General features: G+C 41.7%; 3 protein-coding genes across 7 annotated transcripts; 2 read left to right on the forward strand and 1 right to left on the reverse strand.

Moving 5' to 3' along the window:
* Positions 1-1,711: 1,711 nt before the first annotated feature.
* Positions 1,712-6,264, reverse strand: sf3a2 (splicing factor 3a, subunit 2). 2 transcript variants are annotated; one of them, XM_010887814.4, is made up of 8 exons: positions 6,241-6,264; positions 3,721-4,008; positions 3,596-3,642; positions 3,402-3,511; positions 3,114-3,163; positions 2,866-3,006; positions 2,511-2,579; positions 1,712-2,397 (listed from the first exon to the last, which is right to left on the reverse strand). In XM_010887814.4, exons 2-8 carry the CDS (start codon positions 3,916-3,918, stop codon positions 2,092-2,094), a joined length of 921 nt encoding a protein of 306 aa, XP_010886116.1. In that variant the 5' UTR covers positions 3,919-4,008; positions 6,241-6,264; the 3' UTR covers positions 1,712-2,091. The 2 variants fall into 2 exon arrangements, with proteins under 2 accessions (XP_010886116.1, XP_010886108.1); XM_010887806.4 differs by lacking the exon at positions 6,241-6,264 and adding an exon at positions 5,121-5,325.
* Positions 5,371-10,664, forward strand: plekhj1 (pleckstrin homology domain containing, family J member 1). Of its 3 annotated transcripts, none has more exons than XM_020045583.2 (7): positions 5,371-5,496; positions 6,268-6,362; positions 6,562-6,629; positions 6,726-6,792; positions 7,697-7,787; positions 8,548-8,611; positions 8,718-10,664. In XM_020045583.2, exons 2-7 carry the CDS (start codon positions 6,269-6,271, stop codon positions 8,799-8,801), a joined length of 468 nt encoding a protein of 155 aa, XP_019901142.2. In that variant the 5' UTR covers positions 5,371-5,496; position 6,268; the 3' UTR covers positions 8,802-10,664. The 3 variants fall into 3 exon arrangements, with proteins under 3 accessions (XP_019901142.2, XP_010886094.2, XP_034147404.1); XM_010887792.3 differs by lacking the exon at positions 5,371-5,496 and adding an exon at positions 5,864-6,168; XM_034291513.1 differs by lacking the exon at positions 5,371-5,496 and having other exon boundaries at positions 5,865-6,362.
* Positions 10,665-11,682: 1,018 nt separating this feature from the next.
* Positions 11,683-20,805, forward strand: LOC105020641 (fizzy-related protein homolog). 2 transcript variants are annotated; one of them, XM_010887832.4, is made up of 13 exons: positions 11,683-11,847; positions 13,281-13,351; positions 14,220-14,345; positions 15,993-16,056; positions 16,298-16,428; positions 16,560-16,642; positions 16,769-16,952; positions 17,493-17,558; positions 18,640-18,742; positions 18,908-19,092; positions 19,174-19,407; positions 19,507-19,704; positions 20,349-20,805. In XM_010887832.4, exons 2-13 carry the CDS (start codon positions 13,283-13,285, stop codon positions 20,388-20,390), a joined length of 1,485 nt encoding a protein of 494 aa, XP_010886134.1. In that variant the 5' UTR covers positions 11,683-11,847; positions 13,281-13,282; the 3' UTR covers positions 20,391-20,805. The 2 variants fall into 2 exon arrangements, with proteins under 2 accessions (XP_010886134.1, XP_010886126.1); XM_010887824.4 differs by having other exon boundaries at positions 11,685-11,847; positions 14,217-14,345.
* Positions 20,806-21,236: the final 431 nt, after the last annotated feature.

Consider the following 21,236-nt stretch of genomic DNA (forward strand, 5'->3'; position numbering starts at 1 on the left):
AAGGGAACACTAACATCATATTTCGGCTCTTGATTAACTAAATTATTAAAGATCAACATTTTTATTTTACATTGTGTAATTCATTGAGAACAAAATGACATAACAGCGGTCAATGGAAAACCAAATCACCAACCGATTGAATTTTATCACGACAGCTCATGTGATCCAGTAGTGTGTCTGACCCCCACGTGCCTGTATGCACAACTGACAACGTCTGGGCATACTCCTGATGAGAGGGCGGATGGTGTCCTGGGGGATCTCCCCCAGACTTGGATCAGGGCATCAGTGAGCTCCTGGACAGTCTGTGGTGCTACTTGACGGTGTTGGATGCACCGATGCATAAAGTCCCAGAGGTCCTCAATTCAGGTCTGAGAAATGTGACGGCCAGTCAATAGCATTAATGCCTTCGTCATCCTCCTGTCTACACATTGTCCCGGGTATTGTCCTGCACCAGGAGGAAACTAGGGCCCACTGCATTAGCTTAAGGTCTGGCAATGGGTCTGCGGATTTCATCCCTGCACCTAACAGCAGTGAGGGTACCTTTGGCTAGCACATGGAGGTCTGTGCAACCCTACAAGGATATGCCCCCCCAGACCATCACTGACACACCACCAAACCGGTCATGCTGGATGATGTTGCAGGCAGCATAACGTTCACCATGCTGTCTCCAGACTCTTTCAAGTCTGTTACATGTGTTCAGGATGAACCTGCTCTTATCTGTGAAGAGAACGAGGCAACAATGGCAGACCTGACAGTTCAGGTGTTCTCTGGTGAATGCCTGGTGCGGGGCTCTCAAGTTGCATGGTGCGGGGCTGTGAGCACAGGTCCCACTAAAGGATGTCGGTCCCTCATGCTCCCCCTCATGGAGTCTGTTTCTAACAGTTTGGTCAGATACATGCACACCAGTACCCCACTGGAGGTCATTTATAGGGCTCTGGCAGTTCCACCTTGCACAAAGGAGCAGACAGTGGTCCTGCTGCTGGATTGATGCTATTCTAAATCCCTGTCCAGCTCTCCTTGTGTAACGGTCCATCTCCTCGTATCTCCTCTACACTTGACACTGTACTGGGAGACACAGCAAACCTTGCAACGGCACATATTGATGTGCCATTCTGGAGGAGCTGGACTATCCGTGCAACCTGAATGGGCTGCAGGTACCGCCTCATGCTGCCAGTAGTGACAAGGACACTAGCAAAACGCAAAACTAAAGAAGAATCAGTCATGAAGAATAATGAAAGAGCAATTTTCTGTGGCCACCACATATAAATCCATTCCCTTTTTGGGGGTTGTCTTGCTGTTGCCTGTGCGGTGCACCTGTTGTCACTTTCATGATCACCATAACAGGTAACACTGATTCACAATCGTTTATGCTTTCTAACTGGACTTCAATTCATTTTATTTTGAGCAGTGTATTTTGTATTAGTTCACAGTAACTTTGTGACTTTTACTCCGGCGTTACTTAGCATATACAGTGAAGTGAGAAAAACTCATTAATTTATACCAGCAGAACAGTTATACATACATGTATAACCTAACATTCGTTAACTATATTTATTAACTATAACTTTGTTAAATATGGAATTGTTTACCACTGAGATATCAGTACTAATTAAATTATTTCAGTAACTATTAGAATTATTGTACAAACTTCTTATGTAGCTGAGCAAATGTTTTTTTAGCCAAGCTGACAGAAAAAAAGTCAAGATCCAACTAATTTTAACACCATTTTAATTATATAAAAAAAATATTTTAAAAGACCCCGTGGATCATCACAAACATCTTTCATAGCGGATCATCCTATTCATACTGGTGCTTTCACAGAATGTCCAAAACACAGGATATCTACCAATATCCACACTAGCATACCACCAAGAATACTATTTTTGATGGTATGACATAATGCGCACATTATATCACTGAGAAACATATTGCCTTGACAAAAGTGTTCAGAATCTGGTGAACATGGACCCTGCTCTACATCTGTAGCAAAGTATACAAAGTTGTGAAACTGTACACAGGACATTGAAACACAAAGTCCAATGAAAGGGCATTTAGCAACCAAACAATCTAACATGAGGAGCTGATCGGAGATCAGCTGTTCTGATGGGGCATCCCTCCATTGCCCTCAGAGGGGAGCGATGGTCTCATCAGGGGTGGCATGCCCATCCCAGGGCCACCGTGTTGCATTGGATGGTGCATCTGGGGAGGGCCGGGGGCACCGGGGGGCAGGGGGGGCATATGCATCCCGCCTGGAGGCGGCGGAGGCATGGGATCGTTGGGCGGTCGAGGCCCCATCCCACTCATCAGGGGAGGGGGGCGCTTTACACCCATGGGGGGTGCAGGTCCGCTGGGTGGGGCGAGGGCTTTCTCCATTTTGAAGTGGAACTGGAGGAAAAACTGAAGACAGAGAGGAAAGAGGTGATTTTAGTTGAGTTCCAGTAACACCTCAGAGTCCTCCAAAGGACGACCCAGACATGAACAGTGACAGGGGACTGCCGGGGTACTCTTACCTGTTTTGTATCTTTGTTCCAGTGCGTCCAGAAGCGACTCTCACCTTTATCAATTTCTCTGCTTGGCACCTGAAGAAACATAGAAGATACAAAAAGGTTGTTATTCACAGAAATCCTAAACAAGGCACAGAGAAATTATATGTAGTAGGGCTACACCCACACACACAAATAAAAGCAGATGCATTTTTCTACCTAATACTTAGCAGGGGTTAAATTGGACTGGGATTGAGCTCTGGCAGATATCATCCAAACCAGAGCCAGTTAAGTACTGTCTTGTAGCTAGGACTGTGTAGTAGCTTGATATCCTGCTATGCAGTTTGACAGTTCTCTGTACTTCCTTAAAAGGAAGGCTTACCTTGAAGGCAATGGTCTCATAGGGCTCTGCTGCCAGTAGAAGGTACTGCCAACGGCGGTCTGGGGGCTCAATGCGCTGCTCGTATGCTGACATGAAGCGATGCCTGGGCCCTATCCCTTCAGCTATCTCAGGGTAGTCAATCTAACAGGGCAGAAAGAAGACAGTCAAAGTAGTAAGTGGGTCCCAATACTCCAGGAGTAGAAATAGTTTTCACTCAGTTGATCTGAGTTGGTCTCATTAATTGTCACCTGGAAAAGTAAAGACTGTTGCCCGCTCTCTGGATCTCTCTGTTTTGTCACTATATAGAGAGAAACAAAAGTCAAAACACGTCACAGTAGATACTTCTAGATTCATTGAATCAAATTCTGATATCTTTCCACTAATTGGTCATTTTCCCCAATCTCATCAGATCTCTGAACATCACATCTTTTCCTGATCTTATCAAATTAATCAAAAGACCAATAAGCAGGAAAAGAAACATCTGCCTTTGTAAACACATCCAAAGATCCCGTTGATGAATAACATTACATCCTTACCTTTGTACCCCGGTCGACCAATCTTTACAAATTTCTTGACCTCAACCTTCACCTTTTCAGGGGCTGGTTGGGCGGGAGCTTCTTTTGCTTCTTTGGCTGCCCTTCTCGCTCTGCATTTAACAAAATAATTGAGTGTGCAACACCAAATACAACAACAAGTCTCTAATTCAACTGCAGATATTGCTTGTACTTACAAATTTGTTTGATGCTTTTTTCCCTGCGTATGGGCGAGGTAGCTGCCCTATAAAGAGAAAACTACTGTTAATAAATTACATTCCAACACCATACAAAGAAGAGAAACATTTGATCATTTCCTTACCTCATTGTTGTGGAGTGTCAGACACAGTTTACACTCATAAGAGCCCAGGTGGTTCTTCATGAAATAGGGGTCCTTATTGATGTCGATGGTCTCCAGAGCAAGCTGGCGGAGACGCTCTCGCCGGTCCCGGTTACTCTCAGAGGACGAAGCTACCCCACCGCTCCCCGTCTTGCCCCCAGCTCTGTGTTGGAAATCCATCTTTGTGGGGCTATGGATTCACTCACACCCAAAACACTCACCTCCCTCTGCTGGACAACTGGTCAGATAGTGAAAGTAGAGGTCTTCACTCTGGGAAAAAAAAAACTATATAATGAAAACAAGTTTTGTTTTATGATAATTTGTTACTTTGTAGAAAGCCAATTAAAAAAAAGTTTTACTTTTTTAAACCCATCATTTGGGTTGGATGTGAAATATATTGGTTAGCCTTTATGCACATTATCAACATACAATTCAGTTTGAAAGTGTAGTTTTGATTACACGGGTCACATATTGCCACAAATGAAGTAGTATAAATGTTTTTGGAAATGTGTTTTGACGTAAGAGCACAACCACAACAACTATGATAAAAAATACCTGAATGCATCCTTCAATGGGTTTATATTTGCACAACTAACCTTGTTTTAGACTAACAGTGCCTTTAAAGAAAACAGAATAACTCAAAGTAAATTGTGAGTGGATACAAAGAAGCTACATAAACAGTTTTTGTTACGCAAAAATGTACATTTTTATTCTAACTAAATTGTGTCTTCGTTAACGCAGTAACAATTACAAAGTAGATCTGTTTTAATGTTGACACGTATTTACAGTAAACAAGGACGTAAAATTACAGGATTCTTTTTTTGGGGGGGGGTGAATAATCACTAGGTGAAACTTTTAGGTGCGTTTTGTCGGTGATTACATTCATTACAGCTATTCACGTAAACGCAGCCAGTCAAACAATCTCTCAGGACATGAAATGTTTAATTTATGCTAATAAAAGGTATTAAGGCCTACATGTAAAAAACAAAACATCCCATTACATTACGTAGAGCAGGACGCATTACCCGTGTTAGGAACTGGGGATCAACTTGCTATTTTTACGTTAAAACAATGCATGTAATAACAATATTAAAGCCCGAGTACAGGATAACCATCTAGTAACTAGCGATCTAATAGTATTACTAACATCACACTGGGTTTTAATGCGCAGGGTGGATTTACTAATATTGCTAATTCGCTAGCTATGCTACTAGCTAATTTAGCCTGCCCGTTTAAGCGGTGTTGAGGCAACTGCCTCAACTACAATCATTAACACTTTTAATATTGTTTTACTGTAAATGTATCGTTAGCTAGTTGCACCTAGTCAAATGAATGTAGTCTTCGACACTATTAGCAGACTAAACACACATTTGTACACTCACCCGGGTATTTCAACGTTTGGATCACGCTGTTCACAACGTAAACACTATTGCGCATGCCCAAAGGCCAACTTCCGTTTCGTAGACGTGTTCCGTTTCACATTATTTATAGAAACTAAAATCAAAACAACTACAAATATTACATTTTGTCTACATTTAAACTAATTAGGTTGGCAGAATTAGAATGAACGAATTCCCTTTCTTAAATCCAAGAACTCCCTTGGGCTTCTTCGGTGGGTCTTTGTCAGCGGATGGCATCCACTTCCTGCATGTTAGCGTGATCTTTTTTATACCAACGACGTACAAAGCGCCATCATACTATTGCCTGGCTACCCAAACTCCTCGCTGCAGCCAAACGCTACGTTCAAAGCCAGTGTGTGTAAGTCACTAAATACAGTACTTTCATGGAGATGGCAAAGTAAATGAGAAACTGACCTCTATCGTCGAAACATATGTATATTGAAAGCAGCATTCTATTATCTATGTCCCAACCAAGCACAAATGTGTTACAAGTGGAGAACTGAGATCTCATACATATACATAAAGCACAGAATGGTTCACTGACAACTTACAGATACCAATGGACGTAAATACAACTATACTATCTCTCATAAAATATATCTGGTAAAGCAACATTTAAAAAAATCTAATTGTCTTTGTTATCCTGATTGAATGTATGACTTGGATCTGTACACCCCTCATTTTGAATGGTTTCAGACAGAAATATATAGCAAACGATTACAGCAAGCAGATTTTCAGTGCGTTCGAGTCGTCAGGCAAACAGTACTACGGAAGCGTCAAATTAGGTAGCTGGCTAGGCTAGAATGGAAACGTCGAACTTATCATGTTTGTTTGACCGCTGAGATGACCAACTGCAGTACAACACATTTCAAGAAGCTTGGCTAGTTTGAGAAGGGTGCAATTGTGACATTTGCATATCTTTGATTAGCATCGAATAGTTGAAAGTGCACGTCTGACAGCTGAGAGGCGACTGGAGGAACTATCTGAAACAAACCATTTTGACGTGTACCAATGGATATCATCATCACTGGTATTTCACTATAGCAAGTTATGCTAGGTTTAAAGTAAATGACTTCATTTTAGAAGAGTTGAACTGTCAAACCTTTGCCGCATTTGTGAATTGCCTCAGGATGCGTTTCAATGAGAAGGAACTAATCTCGTTAAGTCGCCAACCATCTGAGAGGGCGGCAGAACTTGGGATGCGAGGACCGAAGAAAGGAGATGGTACAGTAGGTCTATTGCAATAATAGTAGAGATAAGCTGTAACTACTGTGCTGTCTTGGATGGATCATCATTGTCACTAGCCTTCATATATCCAGTGCAGTTGATGGACAATTGTCCTAAATTACTGCTGTTTAATGTAAAATTTTTGTTGTGATGTTGAAGACATTTTGTTAATCCATTTCCTCTCATCTTTTGTCAGTTGTAAAAAAGAAGTTAGTGAAGCTGGTGGTTAATTTCCTGTTCTACTTTCGAACTGATGAGGAGGAGGTAAGAGAGTGGCCACCATCTCATTACTTTTAATATACAACCAGGGATTGGGGAAGAGTGGAGAAAGTGACAGTGGGTGTTTTCTCTCCTTAACAGCCTCAGGGTGCCTTGTTGCTGGAGCAGTGTCGTGTGGAAAGGGAGGACAGCCTAGTCTTCTCTATTGGTAAGTCCAAAACGGACATATACTCCATTCATAGTTGAGTTTGTTCGGCTATGAAGCACTTGTAGATTTATGCTAATCCCCCTTTGTTATTCCTCTAAGACCAAAAAGGTTTGTTCCAACTTTTAAAGTCTGGATCCTGCAAATGTCCTGTTCTACTTGTATATTAATCGCACCCACCTGGTGTCTTAAGTTAAATATGTCCTTGATTAGATAGGAACATGAACTAGGAAAGACATGGAAAACGTGAAAAAAAGAGTGGAAGCTTCACATTGGTTTGAGTGACATCTGTGACAACTTTATCATCTTTTCACAATAACATCTTTACCAAGGGATTTTTGTTCAAGAGCCCCAATGCTCCAGCCACATGCTAGCTTGCATCACTTGTGGTACCGTTTTGGAAATGTGAAGAACATGGCTTTCATATTACCAAGAAATAATAACATGAAAAGTTTCACCCATATCCATATTCCTGCACTTGTGTACAGAGGAAGGATGGAAGACACTGATGACCACCTTTGCTCGTTGTGTTCAAGCTAACTGAGGAGGAAGTGTAGTTCATCAGTAGTTCAACAACAGTTTATGGATCTGTGGAAAGTGGGAATCACATTTGTTTAAATTCTTGCTGATATGAAAGCTAAATCCTTATGTTTTGAAAACCTTGTAGATGATGATAATGTTTGCTGTTTAAAATACAATGTCAGAATTTTATTTTGAGCCAGTCCTGAGTGAATTAAGCTAAATGCAGAAAACTACTGAGATTAGATTACCTTTTTTAGACCAAGGCCCTGGAAATCTACATTGGTTTTCTATACTTGTTGGGCACTGTAGTAAAGTCCACTTAAGCTTTAGTAACCATTCACCCTTATTTGGAGATCGCTGTTCAAAAGAACCAATTTTCTTTCAGCTTTCCTAGATGAAGCAGAGCGGAAGTACTTGTTTGAGTGTGACTCCCAGGAGCAGTGTCAGGAGTGGGTTGACTCGATCATCAAAGCCAGGTATTGTATGGTTAGTCCTGAGTTGTATCAGTGAGTAAAAAAAAAAAAAAACCTTTGTGGGGAGCTCTAAGAAGGATCCATTCTGCTTTTCATTTAATCACCTTCTACATAACCCACTCTGTGTAGATTCCAAATTGGGTCAGTAAAGTGAAAGCACTGACCCCATTTAGTCGACTGATCGATTGTTTCGTCAATAGGGTATTAACTGAATAATATTTTAAATTATAGGTACCCAAAACCTCCAATCCAAATCACATACTAACACTCTTTCCCTACCTATCAGCAACAGTACCACAGGTAAATGGGTGAAGTACAGAATAACCTAGACCGTTTGACCAAAACAAAACTGTTGCACTAGTGCTTAGCAGCGGAAACAAAAACAACCCGATAAAATGTATAATGACAAGGAGTAAACTAAGTTTGTTCTGACATAGTACCTTTTACTCAGTCCTATTATACTGCATTCAGGAGCACTTTTGGAATATTCTGCTTCTTTTAGTATTCCGTACTGTTCAGTGCCCCTAATGCTGAACATTCTTTTAGTATCAAGTATTCTATATATCCTAACTTGAAATGCACGGATAGATGTATCCAGTCTTAGAAACTTTTTTAAATTTTATACTGACTGACATTACCAAAGTAATTCCATTACCATGCCCCAGTAAAATCTATGCTGTGCTATTAGCATTAAATGGTCTTAGTGTTTCCCAAATAGGTCTCTAATGAAGTGTAACACCTCCGTCTGTCATCCGTCCTGCAGTTACGAGTTCATGAGAAAGAACCTGATATTCTATCGCACAGAGATCCACCGGCTGACCGGAAAGGTACGACAGACAGAACAGGGGCTATTCAGTTATATTTGTAGTGTCTCTTCTAACCAAAGTCTTTAGAAAATAGCCCTGCACAACCTGAGCTACATTCTCTCTTTAGGACCCTCTGGAGCAGTATGGCATCGAAGATGAGACTCGTTTCCAGGTCACCAGTGGCCTACAGCCTGTGCAGAAAGACAATTAATATGTACTGTAGACCCATCAAACATTGAACCACTCATCCATACTGTGCCCACCATTCCACGATTCAGAGAGGTAAAATGGAAAATACTTACCAATTTGAATCCTAAGCTTAATTTTCTGTTTCTATGTAAATTGTATGTTGTTATGATAAGGCCTCCCTTATCCATGTACTGTAATCTGCTTCACTCTCTGTTGTCTGGGCACAAATAACATGTCCCAGAGGCTGGTCTTCAGAGGTGTCATTGTTATTATAGACTGCAGCCTACTGTACTTCAAACCTTTACCCTTCAGCCTTCTGTCAAATGCTGTTTATTCAGTTATTTCATTCAACGAGATAGCGGAATGTATGAATCTCATTTTCTATACATATGTAGATATGTTGTCATTTATTTTATTTTTTACTATGGTTTTGTAGTTTGAGATGCAATATTCTTAGTACAGTGTGATGACTGTGAGCTGTCAGTGAATGTACAATGTGCAAAGAGGTTTTGGACGTCTTGAGACTTCTTTCCCAGTGGAAGAAACTGAAATTATGTCGGCTGTGCCATTATCCAACCCACTGCTCATTTCCCTTTTAATGTCCCTATAGCACTTTGCAGAACACAGTAGAGCAGCACATTTTCAGCGAGAGACTTGAATGTCATGTGTTAGTCAGATTGGCAATACCTTTTATGATGACCACTATTTCACAGAAGTTGGATCGTATTACTGTTATTATTCTTTATGATAGTTTTGCACATCTTTGTTTATAGGGACGTTTGATTTTGGTTGTGGTGAGTCTATATCTGTCAAATCCTGTTTCTTTTTTTACAATTGCACTTGTCTACCTTCTAACTAACAGTGGGTATGATGAATATTCACCCATCTACACAAAATATTTAATTGTCAAATAGAAAGTGACTGTGAGTTATATAAAAAAAGGAATAAAATATAGTTATTATGTATGTGGTTATTATATAAGTATTCACCCCATTTGAGTTCTGGAGCACAATTTGGCATAAACATCCCTTTTCTGTAGGGCAAATCACATGTAGGGCAAATCCTTGGAATCCTGTCTCCCACTTTGTATGAAATTATGGCGGTTTACATTTTTCTAAAATATTACACTTTTTCTGTCTCCCATATGTACAGCATCCGTAAGATACTTCAGTCAAGTATTGAATTTCAACCAAAACCATTAAGACTTAGAGCTCTGATTGTAGCCAAATTTGTTAAGAATGTATTTAATCTGGGGAGAATATTTATTTAATCAAGTTATTTGTTTTATTTCTTATTATAAAGAAAATAAATTATATATAGACATTTTCTTCTACTTGACAATACAGATTATTTTGTGGAGATCACAAATCCTTCTTAATCATAGTTTGTAATGCAACAAAATGTGAAAAAATCCAAAAGGGGTGAATAATCATGTCCATTGTAGTTTCCTATTTAGTAAAGTGTGGAACCTAACTTTTGAGGACCATTTTGAGTTTCTATTTAAATCTACAATATAATCAACTATCAGTTTGAGTCGGAATGGAGAAGCTGTGGCGCTAAACTGGGAACAATTCATGTTCCTTTTCTCCATATCAGCATTTTCTCAACACTGCAACACTGCGTTCAAAGACATTGCAGTAATGGATGTGCAGTATTTCTTTCCAACAATGAGAATGTTTTGATAAAATCTGGTATTTACTGTATGTTGAATGTTTCTGCTGTGTTACTTTGGCACAGTTCCATGTGATTAACCTACTGCCTTATTATGCTTTTACTTCAGGTAACACAATTTACTTTTCTCATCTGTCCATACTACCAAGTATGTGATGCTATTACTTGTACTTTTTAAATTACTATTATTAAAGTCAGATCACCTTTAATCACCTTTGAGTTTGTGAATATGTTTATTCCAAGGGATTTATTTGATATTTTTTATTACATAAATTAATTTTTTTATACATAATGTACAAACAGTACACCAGGACAGTGGAGTTTGCAGCCACTCGTTAGCGTATGAACCTAGATTATGTTGGTCAGCTCACTGCAAAATGTAGAAATAATATAAATACAAAATACCCCTGACAGACTGTATGAGGAGACAAAGATTCTGGAGTCCAGTTGTGTTGGAAGACCAATTGACTCATAGTATTTTTGTGTTTAAAAAAAAGGATTCCATAGAACTGCCCTGCCCATCTACATCCCTGTCAAAGCACTTTGCTCTGACTGTTTTTATTGTCATTTGACAGAAAAGCTTATAGGAACAACTACATTTCGCTAAGTACTTTGCTCAAATGCAAGAATGTTTTTACTTTGTTGACTCATGGATGAAAACCACCGACCACTAATCTATGCCACCCTTGAAATCGCTTAGTTGTCAAATCCCTACGGGAGGGTAGCTCTGACTAAAGCCCAGTCAAACAGGTTGTCTGTCCTGGCACCCTAATGGTGGGACCAGCTTACTCCTTAAAATAGGCCAGAATATTCCCTGCCAATCTTCCCAAAAACTGAATTTGCAGAATCTAAAATCATTCCATAGCGCCCCCTAAGCGTAACAACTTACACAGTTGTCTTTCATGAACTAATGCTTGCAAATTTACTTTCTTATTTCACTGATTACTTAATTGAGCAAAGTGTGATTACCATTACCGAGGCATGTACTTGCCTTAGCTATTTTAAGATTAATCCTCAAATTATAAGGTGCCCTGAATAAAATACCTACTAAATTACACCAGGGTTAAATGTCTGAAATGACTTATTTCCTCTTCAATTACGAATGGACTATTATAAATTCTAATTAAATTGGTTGCCTTTTAACTATCTTTTCTCCCACTCGTACGACTGTCTGCTCCTGTTCCCTTGACAACGCAAAATGTGTGATTCAAAAACTGTGACGTCGCTGCGCATGTCCCAGGTTCCTTTGCGAATCCCAATCGAGCGTTTGTTGGTCAAAACATTTGTCTTCGTCTGGGCTGGAGAAGAAAGGAAATCTGTTTTTGACAGAAATAACGTTGTCACCAAACAATCAGTATCCGTCTCGGTGCATAACCGAGATATTTTGACGCTGCAGGGTAGGTCAATCTGAAAAGTCATGTTTTGAAAAACAAGTTCTAACGTTTAGCGATAAACAATAGCTTGCTAGCTAACGTTAGCTACTGCATTGCAAATAATTGCAGAAACATTAATGCAAAAAGGCTCAACTGTGCTAATGATTTCTACTGTACCAGCTACGTTACTGTATCTGCTATCGGCCACACTATCGTCGACTAATTGGCTTTATCTGACAGTGTTTGAAAGTGACTTTGTCTTGTCTTCTTGGACTGAATGGCTAGCTAGTATAATCCTGGCTGTTTTACCTACCACCTTTGTCTGTTTTTGTACTAGTCTACTGTACTATATTACTTTGTCGATTAAGTTAAAGTTACAGTACCTGTAACAAACTAGCTGCTTGATTAGAGATATGATAACTGATTACATTGCAACGCCATCTATTGGTGTTTATCGAGCAGTCTCGTTAACAGTACTGTAGAGATCTAATGGTGGTAAGAGGCTAGCACTCGGCTAATTACTGTACTTGAACGTTACGAGATTCATGAAAGTGACAGGCATAGCTAAAAGTATGAGGGAGGTTTACCAGTTCTGAGGCCTTCTGTCAATTTAACTTGTATTACATAAACCCTACCTGGGCCTTAGTTTACAGATAACATCGGTATGCTGTCAGTGCCAACTGCTCTCTGATAATACACAAACCCGAGACAAGATTCCGTGTCGTTGTCATCTACTTTTGTTTCCACACTGTAACTTTTTTTTGTTTTCATTAGATCTAATGTTACAATGATGCAGCATCATCTAAACATTTATTTGTATTTTTTATTAAAGCTCTTTTCCTGATGTCTATTTCCACTAGTCCATACAGATGTTTCCTTAATGTTTTGTAAAGGGCAAGTTACACATTTATGGTTGGAATAAAGGAAATAGCTGTGTGTTGACATTGACATGAGGAGAATATTGCAAAGATGCTATATGCAGGTTATCACTGGATTTCTTTACACAATTGACTGGAGATTATGTGGGGCTTTAAGCTAAAATGACATTGGCTGCAATGATAAATGATGGTATAAAATGTGTAGACCAGCTGGTCCCATGCTGTTAATGTTTCAATATGGCTAGATACCACACAGCGGTGATGACACAGGGAATGATTAATATCTTAATATGAAATTATCTCCTAACAGAGATGTCGGTATGAAATATGACCCCAAAGTCATGCTGTCTGGATTACTGTAGCCCTTTAAAAAATATATAAAGTTTGACGATTGAGAGGTCCCTTTGTTCTATGAATAAATAATCTCTGCTAACCACAAAGCCCTGTCAGTATGCCATGACCAAAACTCCAGGCCCAGTATAACAAGGCCGTGAGTTTGACCACTTTTCAACTCAGGAGAAAGACACGATGCTTGTTAATGAAAATCTGTGTGGGTTAATTTCCTCTGTCTTTACGCAGCTATGGACCAGGACTATGAATGTCGGCTGCTCAGGCAGATCAACATCCAGAATGAGAATGCCAGCCCTATAGTAAGTGGGTAGACTTTTTAAAAGCTATTGTCTGTACTGTCTATTATTCTGTATTTACTTGAATAATAGACATGCTGAACAATGTCGTTCTGAATTTAGCTTTTATGTGGTGTTCACTCGTTGACAGTTTACAAGACATCTTTGAATTGAATAAGTAGCTCTCTAAATGTATTTATGTCTCAGTTGGTTGGCACACAGCTGACAGTAGAATGTTCAGGGATTTGAAGAGTGAGTTATAGATCCATTGGGGGGTGTACAAGGGTTTGTGATCCATTGGTGGGATTCAGGAGTGGGTTTTAGATCCATTGTGGGGGATACAAGGGTTTTAGATCAATTGGTGGGATTCAGGAGTGGGTTTTAGATCCATTGGGGGGATACAAGGGTTTTAGATCCATTGGTGGGATTCAGCATACGGTCATTTATCCCAAATCTCAACAATTTTGATATTAGGTAAGAGTGCAAATACATTCTGCTTTAAATGTCTTTAAATGTGCAGGACCAAGTTAGTGTATCTGTACTGCTATAGTGTATGAATCACCACACACAGTTACTGAACAAAGCCTTTATAGATCTGCAGATCAGCCTGACAGTAGTCTAATACTGGCAACTTAACGGACAAACGTAATGCCTCCACGCCATGGCCAACCTAGTCATTTATATCAGTCCACTGTAGTCCTGAATGCGCATCATTCTGGGAACCTGAACATCTCCCCATTTAATGTTCAGACAGTCTTATTTTATTTTTGTTCTACAGATCTCATGACCTGTTAACGGCCAGTGATTGTGGTTTCCTCAGCTGGTTTGTTAAATCATGTGTTCTCTTTTGGTGATTCCTAATCTGACCCTACCCCCTCCCCCTGTCCAGAAGGCCATAGATGCAGTTCGAGCCCTGACACCCACCAACTCCCCCCTGTCTTCTCCAAGTAAACATGGCGACCGCTTCATCCCCTCTCGCGCCGGTGCCAACTGGAGTGTCAACTTCCACCGCATCAATGTGAGTTCCATGCAATGAAAATATTGTCCATTAACTTTATCTTTGGTTTTAGACATTCCAGGTTGTCGTGCCTAAGGGGGATCAATGTGTTCACACACTACGGTCTGGGTCTTCAAACCTGGAGTCATTTCTCCAGTGCTTCCAAATGTACAGGAATCTCACTAATGAACCATTCATTTTAAAAGCTTAGGTTTTACTTAAACTAAATCAATATATGGAGAAAATGTTTAAAACCATCATATTTATTTTTAATGTGAGCACTTATTTTTTTATTTGTGGTTTACCAGTGATTTATTTTTAGCTTATTCATCATTTTGAATCCCTATGACAAGCCATGTTGTCAAAATGTGTTAATGTCTAAATTCTGTTTCTCTCTTTTGCTTTTATATATTTCATGTTTTTGGTTTTCACTCTCTCAATCGCACTGTTAGCACTAAGCCAAACAAGGGCACTGAATATTCGAAGTCATTTCAACTTCAGTATGCACTAGCAATATGCTTGTTTGGTTAGCTGTGTTTTAATAGTGCACACGTTTGCTAAATAAATAGTCACTTGATTGGGAAATAAAAATAGCCTCAAGAGTACACAGACATACACACATACAGAAGGAGACATACTGTTGGGCTCAAAAGTTTGCATACCCTTGGAGAATTGGTAATATATGTATCATGAGCAGGCAAAACACCTTTCTTAGGGGATTCACATTTAACTGTGGGTCATAACAGAATGGCACCATCATAAAACAAAATGTGGCAAAAAAATAAAAATTAACTGACCCCTGATCAAAAGTCTGCATACCCTTAGTTCTTAATACTGTGTATTGCTCCATTTAGCATCAATGACAGCGTGCTGTCTTTTGTAATAGTTGTCTATGAGGCCCCGAATTCTTGCAGGTGGTATAACTGCCCATTCGTCTTGGCAAAATGCCTCCAGGTCAAGTTTGGTTATCTTGCATGAACCGCACGTTTGAGATCTCCCCAGAGTGGCTCGATGGTATTAAGGTCAGGAGACTGTGATGGCCACTCCAGAACCTTCACCTTTTTCTGCTGTAACCACTGGAGGGTCAACTTGGCTTTGTGCTTAGGGTCATTGTCGTGCTGATAGTCCAAGAGCATCCCATGCGCCGCTTTCGTAACGAAGAATGCAAATTGTCTGCCAGTATTTTCTGATAACATGCTCCATTCATCTTGCCATACATTTTCACAAGATTCCCTGTGCCTTTAGAGCTCACACACCCCCACAACATCAGTGAGCCACCACCATGCTTCTCAGTGAGGATGGTATTCATTTCACTATAGGCCTTGTTGATCACTATCCTTTTTTGCATGATCAGTCAAATTTTCAAAATCAATGCCAAAATGTCACAATTTCTGCAAGGGTATACCAACTTTTGAGCACAAATGTACCATTTCCATATTGCCATTTCATGTCTTAGGATAATCTTAGGCAAATCAATTAATATTCTAATAAATGTAATAACTTAAGTTGCTTTTATTCAATGCATTTTAGGGTAATGTCGAAATACCATGTCAGTAGTGTTTTTTGGTCTGCAAAAAACACTACTGTCTGCAAAAATCCCTGCCTATGTTTTAAATCTGTTGATTGTATCATTTCTGGTTTTCCACACAAAAACCCTTTGTCGTGTAGGAGAACGAGAAGTCCCACAATCAGAACAGGAAGACAAAGGATGGTACCACAGACACCAGCAAAGGTAACCCGGTTCCCTCCTTTTGATTCTCATTCTGTTGTATTGATTCTGATTGGAGCCTGTTGTATTGATTCTGATTGGAGCCTGTTGTATTGATTCTGATTGGAGCCTTTTGTATTGATTCTGATTGGAGCCTGTTGCATTGATTCTGATTGGAGCCTGTTGTATTGATTCTGATTGGAGGACACAGTCAGTGAGTCTGTTGCACATTCTCCTGCTCATCTCTGCCGTCCTCCACCCCTAGCGGACGGCCTGGCATACTCTGCCCTGCTGAAGAATGAGCTGCTCGGGGCGGGAATAGAAAAGGTTCAGGACCCCCAGTCAGAGGATCGCCGTCTACAGCCCTCCACCCCAGCCAAAAGGAGCCTCTTTACGGTACCTACTACACTTATGTAATACTGTTGTTTAAACCTCCAGGACCTGTGAGCTGGTGTTGGACAGTTTCAGTTGACCTTGTCCATCATGTTGTGTTGTGACGCTGAATCCGCCCCCCTGTGTGTCTACAGTATTCCGTCAGTGCCAAGCGGTCTCTCCCTGAGGATGGCAACACGGTCTCTCCATACTCCCTGTCTCCCGTTAGCAGCAACAGGCAAGCACCACCTTTTTTCTAATAGAGTTGAGATGATCCGGTTCTCTAGCCGTTCTAAGCATATTTCCTCCGGAAGAGTCCCGTGTTCTGTTAAATGACTCATCCGTCCTCCCCGTCTCCCTCCAGTCAAAAGCTCTTACGGTCGCCCAGGAAACCCACGCGGAAGATCTCCAAGATCCCCTTCAAGGTGCTTGACGCTCCCGAGCTGCAGGACGACTTCTACCTCAACCTGGTGGACTGGTCCTCCCTCAACGTCCTCAGTGTGGGCCTGGGAACCTGCGTCTACTTGTGGAGTGCCTGCACCAGCCAGGTGGGACATCGTCCGCCGTGACTGGCGGTCGACTCGGAGTGTTAGGGAGGGCAGATCCGGGCTGGGAACCCCCACCGTGGGGGACCAGGGTGTTCAGGGCGGTAGTGCCGTTATCACCTGCCCCCGTTTTCACTGCTTTCTTACTACTCGGCGGTGTTGAAAGCAGAGCTGTAGTCCATAAGCAGCTGAGACGTGAACAGCATCCGCTGTTCCTCTTGTCAGGGTAGGGTACTGTGCCGTTGTAATGGGCCGGGCGGTGGTGTGGTTGAGGTGAATTGGTCCTTAACCAATTGCTTAAAATAGTTAATGGGCGCTCAAGCGAGTGCCACTGTGTGTTTGTGCGTTTTAATGAAGTGAAGTCCGTGAGTCTCCCAGGCACAACATGCCCTACTATTCATCCCCACGGCACGGGAAGTGTGCCGTGCCAACGGAATACAATGATTTGAAACATTTCCCTTCATTTTAAAGGGAGGTTGTAGGCTATTTCATGTGCTAGGGGTTTGAAATAAACATCCGTTGGTTGTGTGTTTTGGTGTGCAGGTGACGCGTCTGTGTGACCTGTCAGTGGAGGGGGACTCCGTCACGTCAGTGGGCTGGTCAGAAAGGGTGAGTCTGGTCTCAGGTACACCCCTTTTCAGGGTCACGTATGGAGACAATGATGAGTACAATACTGGTTTAAGTTAGTTTCTTTCGATGGCCATGTGGTGACTTTATATGTATTTGAATTTTGTTTGTTCAGGGAAAATGCGTTGATAACACATTCTGTTTTAAAAGGGTGTTCTGTAGAACCATGACAGCAAGCACACAATCCAACATCAAAAGCCACCCTATTTTGTCCTCCAGTGAAACGTTCTGCAATGCTTTAACTTCTTTTATAGACACAAGGCAGTCAAGCCTGCACGTATTCTAATATTGTCAAAGTGTTTGTTAATGTCCTTGAATTGTACAATTTGCATAAACACCCGCAAGCAGCACTTTGAATGAGGCGACGTCATTGTCGTTCTCACAAACAATTTGGTTTTGAATAGAAAGGCCAGAACAATCCGGTAAGAAAACATTTTTGATAAGCTAACATTTATAAACAAGCATTGTCTTAGTCCAGAAAATATATTAGCATAGCCTATTAGACTGTCTGTAGTCTGTTCCCACCAAACCATGATGGACACATCTGAACTTGCATGTTAGTTTGATATCTTCAATCCTTGATCATCCAGCATTTGACAGGGGAGTGGGGAAAAACACTTAAGGCCTTATGGGCCCTTTGGCACTGCATGGTATGGTTTTCTCTGCTATTAGCCTGATTTCCCTGTATGTGTTGAAGGCAGTTTAGCGACTAGGCCTTTTGACATGTGCTACCAGACTTGTTATAAAACATTGTTGTTGACATCATTATGTTGTCTCCATCCACCATGTCTGTCTGTCATGTTCAAGATTTGATGGGATGACCCAGATACCAAGCCCATTCTGTGGATTGTATTTCTATAATTAGAAATTGGGAAATGGAGGTTTCAGTATTGTGACATGATTGTGACTGCAGCGTTATGGCGACCACGCTAATGCCCCATTAACATTGCATGGGGAATCTGTTAGCCAAGCTGTGGACAGCAGTGTCTCAGGTAGGAAACATATAGTGTTCCTCGGTCTCTGACCCCTGTATATTGTCTGTCTGTTTGTGTGTTGTTTTCAGGGTAACCTAGTAGCAGTGGGGACTCATAAGGGCTATGTACAGATCTGGGATGCTGCGGCAGGGAAGAAGCTGTCTGTCCTGGAGGGCCACACAGCCAGAGTGGGTGAGTTGGAGAAGCCTCAGACCCTCCAGGCACAGTAACGCGCTGTAAGGAGGCAGTCTGTCACTAAGGTTTCATTACAGACATTCCTGCACTGTCAGAGAAATGAGTAGAAATGAGTGCGTTTGTGCGCTGATGTATGATTCAATTGGCTTTTGCAAATTCCAGGCGCGTTGGCGTGGAATGCGGACCAGCTGTCGTCGGGCAGTCGTGATAGGGTCATCTTGCAGAGGGACATCCGGGCCCCTCCCCTCCAGTCAGAACGGCGTCTCCAGGGACACCGGCAGGAAGTCTGTGGCCTCAAGTGGAGCACAGACCACCAGCTGCTGGCCTCGGGGGGAAACGACAACAAGGTACACAAGCCCTGAGCACACACAGGACGTGGACACCCCCCCCTCTCCTGAAACGTAACACGCTTCCCCTCCCTCCCATAGCTGCTTGTTTGGAACCATTCCAGCGTCCTCCCGGTCCAGCAGTACACGGAACACCTGGCGGCAGTGAAGGCCATTGCCTGGTCCCCTCATCAGCACGGCCTGCTGGCGTCCGGAGGGGGGACGGCCGACCGCTGCATCCGCTTCTGGAACACCCTGACGGGCCAGCCCCTGCAGTGCACCGACACGGGCTCCCAGGTCTGCAACCTGGCCTGGTCCAAACACACCAACGAGCTGGTACGTAGCTTTGGGGAGGGTTTATGACCACGGGGAGGACATTTTCTCAATTTCAAAGAAAAGCACGGACTCCTGTAACTGAAGATGTTTGGCTTTCAGGTGAGTACGCACGGTTACTCCCAGAACCAGATCTTGGTGTGGAAGTACCCTTCGCTCACTCAGGTGGCCAAACTCACAGGCCACTCCTACAGGGTGCTGTACCTGGCCATGTCTCCTGACGGAGAGGCCATCGTCACAGGGGCCGGAGACGAGACACTGCGCTTCTGGAATGTCTTCAGCAAGATGAGGTCCACCAAGGTATCTGCACACTTCGTGTTTCTAAGGCTTTCCTCTGTCACTATTTCAGGGTTTGCGCGGGAATGATAGTCCTTGTAAATCACTAGCAGGTCAGCACTGTGATCCACGTGGATCTTTTGCAGTAGGAGAGATGAGTGGGTAGTCAGGCCTATAGAGTATAATATCACGGAAGAGCGCTAACTGGGTTGCCCGTTCCAAACACTGAGGAGCCTGGCTAGTTAGGATTTCTAGGTTTCTGTGATTTCTGTGAAGTGTTTAGGTACAAGCATTTATTCATCTTTTCCACCCAAAACACTCAACCTAAAGCGCTTAATAACAGATATGCACATATGAAACTGTCTAGGAGCTCTCATTTCAGCTCATGAAACATTGGGCCAGCTCTTCAAATGTTGTTTGTATTTTTCTTCAGGCCGTAAAACATGTTATTATATGTTATTTGAATAGGTGAGCTGGTTGCGCATAAAATAATCGATGATTAAAAGAATCCATTGCTACAGCCCTAATGGGAAGTACTGCTATATTCTCAGGCCAACAGCCCTGGTGGACTTTCCTGCAGTCAGCATGCCAAAGCTGGCTCCCTCAGCCCTGCTGGTCCAGCGGATATGTGTGTTTTAGATAACTGACCCTGCTCTCTTCCTCTGCAGGAGTCTGTATCCGTTTTGAACCTTTTCACCAGAATCCGGTAGCCAGAGGGATTCTGCTGTTCACCTTGGGAATGGTGCGGGTAATCAGCCTGGGGCCAGTACTGTACTGAAAACAATATGGATTGGAATCCATTCTTAAAAACAACTCCCGTACCTCTGGGTTAGGGGTCCTTTTAAATACCCTTAGTCAGGTTGTCATGCAGATAGGTGGGAGTCGTTTTTTAGACTGGATTAAGTCCACTGCCTCACACCGGCCAAAACCACCATTCTGACAGCGCAAGGCCATGCCCCATACAGTACCATTGGTGCTTTCACAGGAAGACGAGGAAGAGGATTATTCTGGGACTTCCCTTTTCCCCCAGTGACTGTTTTGTTTACAGACTTACTATGTGCATACCTGCCAAATACAAAGTTTGTCCTTTTTTTGAATGTTTTATTTATTGGTATCCTTATCTTTCTTTTTTTTAACAAATTATCACGTGATATTGCCAGTGTCATTTAGCTGATTCCCTTTTATTTTCTGTTTGAGTTCATGTTGCAGGTCAGACTCTTTGTGAAGAGCCTGAAGCTTTTGTCTTTGTGCCTGCCTTAAAGGGATCATTTATGTCTAAAATCTGAGTATGTCACATTTGTTTTATCTTTTAAAGGTATGAAAATGTTTTACATGTCATGAATGTCAGGGTGAGATATTCTGCACCTATTTGTAAACAAATAATGGTTTACCCCAACTTTTGAGAGAAGCTAGGAGGTTACTTGATTTTTGTTTTTTATTTGTTGTATACATTATAATTTATTCACCTGGTAAAAAGAAAAACTGTTTTAATTTGAAATATGGTAATAATGGCAAAAATCATAAATTTTTTAAGTTGGAAAACCAATCAGTACATG

This window comes from Esox lucius, chromosome 3 (assembly GCF_011004845.1).
Source record: "Esox lucius isolate fEsoLuc1 chromosome 3, fEsoLuc1.pri, whole genome shotgun sequence".
NCBI lineage: Eukaryota > Metazoa > Chordata > Actinopteri > Esociformes > Esocidae > Esox > Esox lucius.

What these genes read in the sequence shown, in the direction of transcription:
- sf3a2 (XM_010887814.4), bottom strand. Translation starts at nt 3,918, where the DNA reads ATGGATTTCCAACACAGAGCTGGGGGCAAGACGGGGAGCGGTGGGGTA. An exon ending in AACAGTCTTTACTTTTCCAG is followed by an intron (nt 3,007 to 3,113) that starts GTGACAATTAAT and finishes CTGCCCTGTTAG; the next exon opens with ATTGACTACCCTGAGATAGC. An exon ending in ATGAGACCATTGCCTTCAAG is followed by an intron (nt 2,580 to 2,865) that starts GTAAGCCTTCCT and finishes ATGTTTCTTCAG; the next exon opens with GTGCCAAGCAGAGAAATTGA.
- plekhj1 (XM_020045583.2), top strand. Translation starts at nt 6,269, where the DNA reads ATGCGTTTCAATGAGAAGGAACTAATCTCGTTAAGTCGCCAACCATCT. An exon ending in CAGCCTAGTCTTCTCTATTG is followed by an intron (nt 6,793 to 7,696) that starts GTAAGTCCAAAA and finishes ATTTTCTTTCAG; the next exon opens with CTTTCCTAGATGAAGCAGAG. An exon ending in TCCACCGGCTGACCGGAAAG is followed by an intron (nt 8,612 to 8,717) that starts GTACGACAGACA and finishes TTCTCTCTTTAG; the next exon opens with GACCCTCTGGAGCAGTATGG.
- LOC105020641 (XM_010887824.4), top strand. Translation starts at nt 13,283, where the DNA reads ATGGACCAGGACTATGAATGTCGGCTGCTCAGGCAGATCAACATCCAG. An exon ending in GGGCCACACAGCCAGAGTGG is followed by an intron (nt 18,743 to 18,907) that starts GTGAGTTGGAGA and finishes TGCAAATTCCAG; the next exon opens with GCGCGTTGGCGTGGAATGCG. An exon ending in CCAAACACACCAACGAGCTG is followed by an intron (nt 19,408 to 19,506) that starts GTACGTAGCTTT and finishes TTTGGCTTTCAG; the next exon opens with GTGAGTACGCACGGTTACTC.